At 41.9% G+C, this 13,785-nt stretch overlaps 1 protein-coding gene across 3 annotated transcripts in view; it reads right to left on the reverse strand.

The window, feature by feature from the left end:
- Positions 1–2,468: 2,468 nt before the first annotated feature.
- The window catches only part of ADARB1 (adenosine deaminase RNA specific B1), an 88,623-nt gene continuing 77,306 nt past the window's right edge, over positions 2,469–13,785 (reverse strand). For all 3 annotated transcript variants that reach the window (XM_075094210.1, XM_075094212.1, XM_075094211.1), the window contains exons 10-11: positions 6,172–6,350; positions 2,469–5,472 (exon numbers count right to left, since the gene is read on the reverse strand). In XM_075094210.1, the coding sequence (XP_074950311.1) occupies positions 5,296–5,472; positions 6,172–6,350 (356 nt within the window). In that variant the 3' untranslated portion in view covers positions 2,469–5,295. The remainder of the gene's footprint in view (positions 5,473–6,171; positions 6,351–13,785) is intronic.

Raw genomic sequence — 13,785 nt, forward strand, 5'->3', positions numbered from 1 at the left:
AGGAGAAACTCAGGTCCTATCTGCTCTCCACCAGCTTTGATAGGTTCAGGATTTCAGCCACAGCTCATTTTTTGCAGCCCCCATAGGTTTGCATTGTTCCTACCACAACAAGCTCAATAGAAACAACGAAAGAAGTTTTATCAGAAGCACCTTAACAGCTTAGGCGTGTGACGCTAGAGGTTGTACTTAGGGGCCTTAGTTTTATCTGCCTGGGTATGTTTCTGGGACACTTGCCAGGTGATGAAACACCTTGCATCCTGCAGCTGTAAATACCCACCCTGCCCGCCACAGAGACCCACGCAACCTTCTTCCTCAGGGGTCAACCCAAAATTGTTTTGAATAGTCCAGACCAGTTGCTTCCATAAAGGGAATGGTGGCAAGCCCAATGCACCCTAAAAGCCTCAGATTTGCACACGTCTGGGGCCCACCTGTGCTGGGACGTCTCTGGGGAAGGCCGTGGCTATGAAGCGCCTGCTGCTGAACAGACAATTCATTTAGCTCATGCTCCTTATCTCCTGCCCAAGAGCCTCTCCAGCAGACATCCCATCCCAAGCCATTGTTTTGCTTTAGGAACTAGAGAAAGCAGCAATTTCTCTCTCCTCCTCCTGCTTCAGTCAGATGTCAACCCAGCAACAACTGCAGCACATCAGACTGAGCCACCAGCAGGACAGGGATCAAGCCCAGGCCACCGCACCAGGGTGCAGCGGGGACCTGCCCCTGCAGCAGTCCTCTCCCAGCTCTGCAGCAGAGACCAGTGTCCCCTCCAAAATCTACTTCATGTCCCTTTCAAAACCTGTGGCTCTGTTAGCTCAAGGTAACCCTGGGATAAACACCAACTCCTCTCCACACAGGAGCATGCTAAGCAAAGATGTAATCTTTTAAACTCAACTGAAATCACTTGGTGTTAGAAAAAAAACCCACAAAACAACCCAAAAATAAAAAACACATGGCGATTCTGAGACAGGATAATTACATTTTATACATTTTATTTCTCAGGATTCTTAGGTTTTAAGTAACATTAGACATTTTTGTTCTGTGTACCTGAATTGCAGCTCTTCTTCTTTTCCATTAAACTGTGGGATAATTTTTACAGTGGACATTTTATGATGATAAAAATGCGAAGAACTGAAAGTGCAGCTTCTCTGTAAGTATGAGCCTGCCAAGCGTTAAAGCCTAATTTAAGGAACAGCAATAATCTTCGCTATTTAGAAAACCATTGATATTTAAAAAAAAAACCAAACCACCCCCACAAAAAACAAACACAATTACATGGTGAACATGACCAAGCAATTCTTAGAATTGATTCCCAATTTGTGGTTGGTTATTTTTTAAAGCCAGCTTGGTTTCGAAAGGCAGCACTGCTCTTCCATGAGACACATGCTCTGCTTTGTGCTACCAAGCGCTCTGAACCAACAGCTTTATTTCATGCATGTTTTCACTGAGAGCTGGATCCTATTTATTTTTTTCCCCTTGGGTCAACAGCACAGAACCAGACTGATGAAATGCAACACCAGCTCCGAGATCCTTAGACTTCCAGCTGCAAGTTATTGTAGATCTAGAGGCTGTACAGAGTAATAGCACACAAGTGTCTTCTACGCCTGAGTTTCCTACGCAGTAACCAGTCATGAAAAGATTTCTCTGAGAAGATCAAAATTGCCAACTGTACAGAAACAGTACAGTTTCTGCTGTACATTCCTAAGTATGCAGTGTCATGATTACCATTACTAGCTACTTGAGGGTGAGTTGGGGCCGTGAGTGCGACATCCATGACACTGGGGAAGAACGGTTGCTGACAAGCTCCTACACACGATATGTTTCACACACAAGTGGTAAGAAATAATCTATAGTTATTACCAGGTCCTGAGTACAGCCACAACCAATATCTCAAGTGCTAACCTTTAGGCCCAAATTTTCTTAAAATAACTCTGCAGAACTTATATATTTCAAACATCTATATTTAAAATTATCTATCTTACTAACTTCTGAACTTTATTATAGCTAGACTGCCATCTGGAGAAAAACACCTTAAATTAGATTTCAAGTATTCAAACATTTAAGTTGCTACTCTTTATTTTAAGTCCTTTGAAGATCCTGAGATGAACACTCATATTCAATCAAAAATAAGAAAAGAAAACAATTAAAAGAACTGAGGCAGATCCCAGAGCAGCATTGCAAGTCCCTGTGTAGGCCAGCACCCATCCATCCACCCCAGGCTTTTCAGACAAGACCACTCAGCCTCCCAACCCAGCAGGGAGACTCACAGTTCCTGACAGAAAGGTCAGCCACAAAATTCTGCAGCTGCCGGAAGCTGAGTTGTCTTATCTTTTGCAGTCGCTTGAAATTATATACATTGCTATCCATTCTTGCTCGGTGATGGTGATTTGTGAGGAATACGGGAGCATCAGCAATCACAACTCTGCCTCCCAACTTCTGTCCAGGTATTAACTGCACAAAAAGGAACAAGCAAGTGAAGGAAGCCACGCAGTATTTTATTGACTCCTAGAAGATAGATATGGATTGCATACAACCCTGGAAAACTTACTTTTTAAAATCCCAGAATTATAAACAAGAGAACTCATTCCTCATAAATAACCTGACACCATTCCTTCATCAAAAGGTTTTGGCATGGAACATATTTCCTTTACAGTTTAATTTTAATCATTCATTTGAACAGCTTAAAAAACTATGTCTATAATAATACTTAAATATATTGCTCATATTTGTGACTTCATAAAAAAAATAGTTTGAGCTAATACTTTCCTAGTCATCAAAAAAATCCAGAGACACCAACTTTTGAATGAGCACTTCAGAAAGATGGGTAAAAATAATTTGCTGGAAATTATCAACGGACTTCATTTATCAATAGACTGAGCCCCTTAAAAATGTGCATTTCATCTAATAGCAGTACTGATCTCAAGAAAATGCACACAGTGCAACCAGCTTTCCCTTGATCCTGCAGAAACATATACACGTATTCAACTACAGCCACAATGGAATTTCTGCAACATGAATGAAACAAGGTTGATCTCAAAAGGCAGCTGCCCGAGTGCTTGCAAAATCTGACCACATATGATTAAGTTTCTTCTAGTTTTAGAAGAGGTCAGTCTAATCCTTAGTCGGATGACAACTGCAAAAGCCTTCTTGGGATGGTGGAGGCCATGGGAGCACTCTTGGTTTTAATGAGAAGTGGACAGGATAGCTTAAGTCACCAATGAAGCTGAATTAACACAGCCTGTCTATTGCAGCTTGTAACATTTCTTCCTCTGGCATCTGGAAAAGGCAGCAACCTCTGGAAGCATCACAGTCTTTTCTGAGGCAATTGCTAGGACACAGAATTGCTCACCTTCCCACAGCAGTGCTTGCTATTATCCATAATACTGCCAAAAATGCATTGTTTGCACCTCAGTGCATTACTTCCAAGACACTAACCCAGAGGCTTCAACTCATGCACAAGTCATTTTCAGGCTTGATCATTTTTTGAAGTTGAACATGGGCTCCTACTTGAGCAATCACAAAGTAGTACGTCTCCTTGGCATTCACGATTGGCCAGAAGTGGTTTTTCATCAAAGTCTCCAACGCCCCAAGTATTTGCTAACCCCCCAGAGATGGCTGGGGCTGAAGTACAGTAACTCCAGTTACAGCTTCATGATACAGGCTTTGGCTGTGAAGCTGGCTGAAGGGATCCACGCTCCACTCCACTGCCTCTGCAGATGAGCCAGCACAACTCTAAACTGGATCTCTGACCCAATGTGGGTCTAAAAGTAATACTTGACTTCAAAGCATGGACCAGCCCACTGATCTGATGTCCCATACGGCACAGGCAAGGGGTGGTGGAGTGGAGGGACAGGAACCAACAGCTGGAAAAGTGGGTCCACCGATTTGGTTTTGTCAGGCGAACTCCCATGTCATGAAGCATCACCTTCATCACTTGCAAAGGGAACACAGAGGATCTCCGAGATGGTCTTCAGAAAGCACAGGTGACACCTGGATGGGTATGAGCCAAGGGATGTGTTTGGACACACACCATGTGAGCAGATAAGCGATACTGGACACTGTCTCCTCGCTCCTAAACATCAGGTACTAAAAAGTGTTTTTAAAAATGCCTTCTATACACCAGTTAATCAAAGATTTCACAATATTTCCCCTATATCTCACATTTTTACATAAAGCAGAAGAGTCTACACCTTTAGGAAAAACACCTTTCTAAGTAATAGTCAAAGCAAACAAAAGCACATTTGAGAGCGACTTACCTAATTAGCTTCATGAACACATGTTAAGCCAAAAGGCAATGAAATCTCAGAGACACAACAACTTGGGTGAAAGCAGGTATAACTCACAGGAAAGAAGTTTTAGCAACTTTTTGCCTGTACAGGAGCTTAGAGGAGAACAATCAATACCCAGCAAGTGACTGGTTTTGGCAATTCAGGCTTAGTGCCCTTAAAATCAGCATTTTTTTTTTTTAAGTTGTCATATTACTGTTATAGTTACAATTGTATTCTGATGAGTTCCTGGGATATACAAATCACCTACTTCTAAACAGGTTTCTGCACACTGTAGTCTAAACTTCTTAAGTTACAAATAATTATTTTGCTGTTTCCAGTTTACAATGGTAAAAAAATGAAGACTTCACAATGTGTGTAAATGGGAGGTAAATGTATTTTTAAAAACAGAATTAAAAGCTGCATGTTAAAAACTGGGTCACAGACTAATAAATACATACATCAAAGACATGAAATTTTCAGCAGCTGGTTTTAAAGAGCAAGGAAGTGGGGAGAAACTAGCTGTCCAGACTCCATTCTGGCTCTGTGGTCTATATGCTAGAAATATCTGCAGTTCAAAAACAAGTTAACAGAGGAGTAGAATCAACTTTGTCACCTATTTTCTTTTTAAAAAATTAAGCTACTTCCTAAAAGTGTGGTGTAAAACCTAGAGAAACTTTCATTTCTTCATGCACTTGATGACATTCAATTAAAAAAACCAAATTATTTTAACCCAGAAAAAATGAGTCATTGTATACTGTAAGGACAGCCTTACTGCAAGTTTTCTACAGTAAAAGTATTTCTAGAAATACAGCAGAAATTACTTTCCCATAACAAAATATACAATTATGTGCCAGATCATCACTGAGTTTCAAAACTTAGGCCAAACAAAAACAGTTACCATGAAGTTTAAAAAAAAAAAGGGAAAAAAAACAACTCCAAGCAGTAAAAAGATGCTTTGATGGCTGTGGAGATGCCAGAAAGCAATGCTGGACATCAGGAATTCCCCTTTTCAAAATGATGTGCAGTCTGTGAATCAGACCGTCAGAGAAAACTGATCCTGTTCTATGGGCTTCTCCACCCAGGCTCCAAGTCCTGCCTTCAGGAATGCTTTAAACAAACACTCTTTGGCAGTTTGATACTCAGTGGCTCCTTGCTTGGTTTCATGGTACAGGTTAGGCTTGAGGATCTTTGCACGCAAGCTGGAGGAAAGCTGTGTGGATTACAGACAAGAAAACAACTGTTATTAAAAGTTATTAAAAAAAGGTAATCAACTACTAAACCAAACGTTCAGGCAAAGGCAGACAAGTACACAGTACTGCTCCTTCCAGCCGTCATGGCTCTGTACCCAGCTTCACTGCACCCAACTGTAACATTTGCCTCTTGCAAACCGAGCCCTTCTGCAGCACCACACCACAGCACACCACGGCAGAGACACTCTTTGGACTAGCCTCACCCCAGCGAGCCTGCCTTTTGCTCTCTCTGGATTATTAACTTCCGTTGATGGAAGAAATCTAGACACTGAAAAGCCACTGACAGATACTTTCTTGAAGTTCTTCATTCTAAAATGACTGAGTGAAACCTCAGAAGGTTCAGCTGCAGGGAAATGGGATTATCCTTCCAAATAAATCAAAATGAGAAGGCAAACTCAAAGGAAATACCACCCTTTGTTTACTTAGCTATAAACCAAGGATTATTAGATCCTTGCACATGTTTTGGACCTTTCACCATCAAATTCAAAAAATAAGCTAAACAAAGGTATTGCTCTTTTCCATTACTACATGGAGCAGTAACTAACATCAGGCTCAGCTTAAAACAGGCTCAGCAAGCGCCTTCTGAATACGGAAAGCAACACCCACGATATTCCATTAAGAATTAAGAAGTGGAAAATTTAGCACTCTGGAAGATATACCTTTGCATGAATACGCATCCAGCGGCTGTAAAAAGCATGCTTACAAAGGCGAGATGCACGACCCATTTCATCTTTGCCAGTTGTGGCATTAATAACTTCAAGACCAGTGTCTCCTACTGTCCAGTTCACGCTGAAGTTTGGTGCTTTCCCTGGTTGACGGGCTTCTGCATTGCTAATGCCTGAAAGAAAAGCAATGTTTAATGACAACAGCAAATACTAACTCTTGATTATTTTTGGTTTTTTACTGGGGAGTAAATGATACAGCAGAGCTACTGAAATCACATCACTAAGCAGTCTTACAAGTGGATCTTTTATTCTCCTGCAGATTTTTCACTGACTTACAGAGATATCGCCATGCACATTTCATTCTCATCCTGGCTAAAGCACTCTCTCCTTCTGTCCTTCCTAGCAGGGCAAATGGCATTGCTGGAGCTGCAAGAAACCAGCCTCCTCAGCAGAGTGGTCTGTGGAGAGGTCTGTGGCAAGGGTCCATGTGGACAGTACTGTGAGTGCCTTGCCACATCCATCTCAGGAGGATCTGGTATTGCTTACAGGGCAAACCAACGAATTATTAACCTGCACATAATTATGAAACAGAAAAAGAAGTTGCTCTGCTCCTGCACAAGGAACTGCTGCTCTCAAAGCCCACTCAGGAGTGGAATGAGCTGAGTGTAGGAAGAAGAAGATACTGTGAGGTTTTGACAGTTATAACTCTCCAGTCAATTCCCTTTCACTCTTCTGTTGTAAAAACTCAGGTGCATGTTGCTTATGTAATTTCAAAACTGGTGTGAAACTATGAACCCTGGTCACGTTTCAACAGTTACAATTAAGCTAGCTATGTTGTACTGCAGCCCTATTCAGAGTGGTCGTGCTCATGCCTAAGTGCCTACAATGTACTTTTTCACTTTCCCTCATAAAAATGGAGTTAGGTCAGTGACATGGGATGGCAGGATGCCTTGCAAACCAAGGCATGAAGGTGCCCACATTTCAGTAGCTGTTGAGCGCATTTCATTAAAAGTTACCAATCTATTTCCTCCTTCTTATGGACTACACCAGGGCATGGCGTGACTAGCACAGGCAGCAGCACTGACACTATGGGCATCTGAGTTAGACAACGTGAGCACCATCCTCAGCATCCTTCACAGAAAGGCAAACTGGCAGACATTTGAATCTTTCAGCATAAATATGGCTGTGCTTCAGCTGCCTCCCCACTTAACATGCCCATCACTACTTACAATGCCCAAAACAGCGAAATGCAGGACTCGAGAGAACACAGATAGTTTTGCTCAGAAGTTAAACTGTGTGACACCTCTCAACCTCAGCTTCATGTCTACTCATGGAGAAACAAAGCCACCAGAAGTCTAACCCAGGTGTGAAGCTAGGCCAGTTGCCTGCCCAGGGCAGGATTCATTCCCGCACGGCACCCCAATGCTGCAGAGATGCACTGTATATAATGACCACAGTACTGTGCTTGAAGATCATGGCAGCTGCTGCCATTCACATGCAACTCCTCTCCCGCATGTGCAGCACGGCAGCGCTCGGTGATTGTAAGTAGCAGCCAGGGCCACGAGTTTGGGTTGTGCATGCTATGGAAAAGCTGAGGAGCACATCGCTTTTGATCCTGTGGACATTACAGGGGTGGCAAAACCCTGCCTTTAAGATGCCTCAGCTGTCTCACCAGGAGTGAATAAACAAATGGGATTTTTTTCTTCCTAATAAGAAATATCCCATTTTTACTTTAAAACAACTTTCACCAAGAGCCTATTTTAAAGGTACTCCAAGATTACGCTAGGTCCTACAATTTATAAAATCTAGTGAATTTGTATAAATTGAACATAAGTATTGCAGCAGGATGCACTTCTTGCTGATATTTGAAACACAATCTAATAAACAACAGTAAGCCAACCTCAGGCAGCCGAGCACAGGGCTGGCTCACTTGGCCCAGGTCTCATGGCACCTCTGGGCCCAGTGCTGAAAGCGTGCAAGACCTACAAGGTCTGAACAACACGGCAAAATTCAGTTTGCTTACTGTAATCAATTCATCATTTACTAAATAAACAAACATTCTGGAATATCCATTATATTGAACTTCCTGAAGCTGTTGTATTTTTATGCTTGGTTTATGTCAACCTGGTCATTATGACAGATAACCAGTAATTAAGTGAATAATAATAAAAAATTACCTTACCATTCCCCCTTTTCTTAAAATATAAGCTGAAAAAACTGAGAATTGGAACAACAGTTTCCTGAAGAGCTCTTCTCTGATTTCTTCTAGGAGACATGCATCCAAGATCTAAAAAGCAGCAGGATGCCATGGATCTACACCCACCTATCTGTAAATCAGTGGGCAGGGATATAGGACCCACATACTGACCTACCTGGGAGGGTGGACAACAGTCCCTGCTGAACAGGTACCACCAAGAATATCATACAAGCAATACTTGAGGAAGACCCAGCAAAAAGAAGGCTTTATGACAAGACGACAGTTGGGAAGGCCTCATCACAACTTCTGTGGTCCTTCTGAGCAGATGGCAATGAACACGTGCATCACGCCTCCTGAAAACTGGAGGTGACCACGTGCAATGCCTGTGTGTGTCCTGTGCCACTGAAGTCCAAACACTGGAGAGCAAACACTGCCGCTCCATGAGTAACACAACACAAGGCCTGCACCTAAACACCTAATAAATGGTAAATTTTGAGTGCAGACGGAACAAATCTCAGCTCAGTCTCTAAATGCATATAAATTCAGGCTGCTTTTTGTAAAGCTTATGTGTAACAGACCTACGCTGACAAACCTCAATCAAAAACTGGTTTTACCAAAACTACTGAGGTAAGAGGGCTAAGAAATTGCCACCACATGACAAGTAGGTCAGTCATATTTTTTCTTTAATTTAATGATATCTATTACTTTTGCTTTTGTTCCAGACACTGTGGAACAACTACAGCAATAAAGACAGTGTTCGTCAAGTACTGCAGAACACCATTTGCTCCTTGAACCTGCTCCTGCTCGCTCAGCTACTCAGCCACCAATGATATCACAAGCACCTGCACAAGCAAATCTAATAAAAATGAGGACGCTGAATATCCCATATGCACTACATTTCCACAGCAATTATACAATTGCATTCCTTAGGTTATCTGATGAATTAAATTAATTAAAAAAAAAAAGACTCCGAATTACAAATAGACTTAAATAACAGCACCCTATTCAGCTGCTTAATTATCCGCACAAACCCTGGAGAGATGACAAAGGAGTCCCTGCAGGTGGATCACAGCACAGACAGGGAATAAAGGTCACCTCAAAAGCAAAGTGTCTGATAACACGTTAGGTGGATCATACCTTCCCCCTCAAAATCTAGACATGAACACAGCACAATAAGCTTGAAACCAGTAATGGGACAGTAAGCTAAGAAAGAAAGTAAAATATTTTATTCTCCTTTGAAAACTGATACAACTAAGCTATTTAGAGAACTGCTCAGAGCCTATCATTGAATATTATTACAATGGGGTATAATAAGCAAAAGCAAAGGTCACAGCTCTTTATGTAGTGCTTATATAAATAATAAAGCTTGACAGTTCTGTGAGGACAGAGCTCAAAAAAGCTTAATTAAAAAGGAGACAGAGAGCTGAAAAACACCAGTGTGAATGGGAGGATAAGGTACCAAGGAAACAGCCAACAAAATCACCAAAGGTTCTGCTGAAGGATTTATTTTTTGTTGATGTCATGGTTTTAGCTGGGATAGAGTTAATTTTCTTCACTGCAGCTGGCACAGTGCTGTGCCTTGGACATAGTATGAAAACAATGTTGATTACACAGATGTTTGGGTTGTTGATGGGTAGTGCCTGTACTAGTCAAGGACTCTTCTAGCTTCCCATGCTCTGCCAGGTGCACAAGAAGCTGGGAGGGGAGGGGGCACAGCTAAGAGAGCAGATTCAAACTGGCCAAAGGGATATTCCATATCATGTAACGTCATGCCCAGTATGTTAACTGGGAGGAGCTGGCTGGGGTAGGGAGGCAGCAGTTGCGGCTCGGGAACAGGCAGCGTTGGTGGGCAGGTGGTGAGCGGTTGTATCGTTTGTGTTTGCTTTTTTTTCCTTTTCCTTTTTATTATATTATCATTATTGTTATCATAATAATTATTTTATTGTAATTATCAAACTGCTTATCTCAACCCACAAGTTCTTTTGCTCTTCCGATTCCCTCCCCTGTCCAACAGGGGTGGGAGGAGTGAGCGAGCAGCTGCGTGGTGTTTAGTTGCCGACTGAGGCTGAACCATGACAGTTAAAGGCAAATGTAGACAGCAGTTAGAGGAGTGAACATTTATAATAACCACTCTTGCTGTGGTGGCTGAAGTCTTCTTGTGTACAAAACTCAAATTAATGTTTTGCAAAAAGGGTGGGTGGGTTTCCAGGCCAGAGCCCCTCTTCACGGGCAACGTGCCAGAGGAACCTTCTCAAACTGAGGTGCCAGTAAATATAGTTCTAGGATATGCATATGAAGTAAGTAAACACTGGTTACGGTACCCAGACAATATTCAATTGTGTTCAAGGAAATTAAAGATGAGGCAACAGGAACAGCAGTCATGGCACATAACCTCTCATCACAAAGCACACACATTCTCCAGGCTGAAAGGTGGCCAATGCGACTCCAGTTTTTAAGGTGTTTTAGAGGCATGCCAGGGTACTACCAGTCAATACACAACATCTGCACCAGGAAGGCTGCAGGAGCTACAATACCACCCTACTGGGCACAGATGTTAATACAATAATATTGGGAAAGACTCAACAAAAAACTGCCTTAGTAACTGAAGACTGGATGCCCAGTGTGACACTAATTCTTAGAGATCCCAGGGAGTAGAAGGCCCATCTGTTCGATGCCTATCTTAGAAACAGACTTAATGGAGACCTGGATGAAGATGGTCTTTCCTGGAAAGCGATAACACAGCTGGACACCCTCAAGCTCTGTGCAGACCTGGGAAGTACGTGTGTGTGGTAAAAATGAGGTGAATAAGATTGGTGATGATACCAAATTATTTAAGAAGGTAAATAAGAGTATCAATTTCAAAGAGTAGCAGAAAAAAGCTCACAACATCAGGTGACTGGGCAATAAAAAGGCAGATGAAATTCCTCACAGATAAATACTAGGTAATACATATGTGGAAAAAAAATGAGCAATTTTGCCTATGGAGTACGGGACTTAAAGCTGCATTCAGGAATGAGATTTTAGTTTCTAATATTCATTTCTACCAATAGGTTAGGTCAACGATCAACAGTAATCAAGGAAAGCAAAGTGAACGTTAGGAATTATTACTGAAGGATCACGGAACTGAACAGAATATCATGATGTCACCATATAAACCAATACTGCTGCTTTATCTTGAGTCTCAGATGCTGCTCTGGTCTTATTAGCTCAAAAAAGTGATTGCAAAATGGCAGGCATGATCCTTACATGGAAGGGTCTCTATGCAAGGAACAACAAAGCAGACTAAGACTTTTCAGCTTGCAAAAAATAGGACTTACGTAGGAATATCACAGAGGTATAGAAAACATGACAAAAGTGCCATGACAACTGCGTATAGCCTGTATCATACAGAGCACAGAGGAGCATCTAATTAAACTAGCAGAAAGGAAATTCCATTGCACAAATCTTTACAAGTCATACAGCCCTCCTTACTAAAGGAGGCTGCAGATGGTAAAAGTTTAAACCAGTTCAAAAACCAAAACCAGGAGTTCATGAATGAAAGATCCATTAAGGATTTCTAAACACAAAGATTCTCAATACCTGATTCACAGATTACTGCTGCAATTCTCAGAAGGCATCTGCAGAGGCTTACTATTTCCTTTTGCTTTTCACTACCTAACTACCTGTGGAAAAGAGTACTGGGCTAGATGGATCGTACCTTAAGATCTTGGTCTTACCTAAGACAGTCATTACGCTGGTGACAAGATAATCAGCAAATGTGACACTGCTCCAGGATATTTCAGCCAAGAAGCAAAATAGGAAATACCTGTCAGCAGCACCACGAGGAACAGGTCAAAACCACCAAGAATGTAATTTCTGACAATAATCTAGTAAAAGACAGGAAGCTCTACAGAAACTAAAGCATAAGAAACTATTAACTGACCAGACATCAAAACAGGGAAAGCTTTGCCTGTATTAATATTATAACCACAGCTAAGAAAAAAGGCATTGTCCATAAAAGCAAACACTGCTGCAGGGTTCAGGGTTCAGCTGAGTAGCCATCATGGACAGGAAAGCGCATTGGGGCCCAGCCTGCCATCTCATTTGTAGTCATAGCACCAGTGGATGCCATTAGCAGGTCCTTGGGCATCTGAGGCACACCTACCAGCAACAGGAACCATAAGGGCAGATGTCTGATGAAATTTGGTTCACACTAGTTGCCTCCAGTGATGCAAAGCTTGACTTTTATATGTAACAGGCTCTCTTATATTTGATGACTTCTGCTCCCAACGATTTTCAAGGGCTGATTCTCTGGCTGCTGAGCTCTGCCAACCTACTTCCACCTAGGGTGAACTCCTTCGTGCCCACCTCCCACAATGGCTCCAAAAAGAGTCTGCACAGATTACTGTGCAGACTGGCACTTTGTTATTGGCTGTTTTATACAATCATCCTCATTCTATTTGATTGAGAAATCGATCCTTTTTCAGATTATTCTAGAAATTCACAAGACTCAAAACTGCCTTCTCTTCAGGTGAGCTGGACAATTCTCAGTGACAGCTTGTGTGCCCTCAGTGCTGCGGTGCTTTTAAAGGCATCCTGAAAGACTGGTTCCTGCAACCAAGGCTTCCAAAAGTCAGCAGGGGGTTGAAGCTTTCTACCAACATACGGGTTTCCTGCATCCCCTAGCTGAAAACCAGCTACTCTGATATGCATGTTTGCATTTAACTTGCTGGCAAAAGGAGGTGTAAGTAGAAAATCTCCTATGAGGATAGAAAAATTATGAAAAGACAACTTTTAGCAGTAGATAAAAATAACTCAGTCTGACTTTGACTTAATGCAATTGTCCCTTCAGACATAAAACTTGTTTTATGAGAGGAAAAAAACCAGTTTTTACAGTACTTTCTCAGCTCAACAGGTGAGACAGTGGAGAAAGTTTCTCTTTTCGTTCAGCCCTCTGATAGAAAAGAGTCACGATCACAATTTTTTGTGTGTGTTACCAGGAGGAATGTAGAATTGGGGCAGGTATTTCTGTGGTGCATATTCCAGGTGAGAATACACTGTAAAATGGGTGAATCAAAGAGCAGATGGGTAGCTACACAAATGCCCCAGCTGAATCCAACAGCATGGGTCAGAAGACTAGCTTTCAAGACTGAACCAGTAGAAGAAAATCCATCAACACAGTTCTCTGCCCAACCTCCCAAACCAGCTTCCTGTATATTTTTGAGGTGTATTTTCATGAAAACTTAACAGCTGAGAACATTTCGGAAGCCTCTCTACTGCTCAGCAAGTCCCAGCTGAACTGTTTAAACAGATGGTGCTATTTCATAGCAAATAGATGATAATATGTCAGAAAGATAATTTTTAAAGATGACAAGTTACTATTACATGTTCTGAAAAGGGTAACAAAAACTCTTCCCACCCCATCCCAAACC

The sequence above is a fragment of the Phalacrocorax aristotelis genome, chromosome 5 (genome assembly GCF_949628215.1).
Source record: "Phalacrocorax aristotelis chromosome 5, bGulAri2.1, whole genome shotgun sequence".
NCBI lineage: Eukaryota > Metazoa > Chordata > Aves > Suliformes > Phalacrocoracidae > Phalacrocorax > Phalacrocorax aristotelis.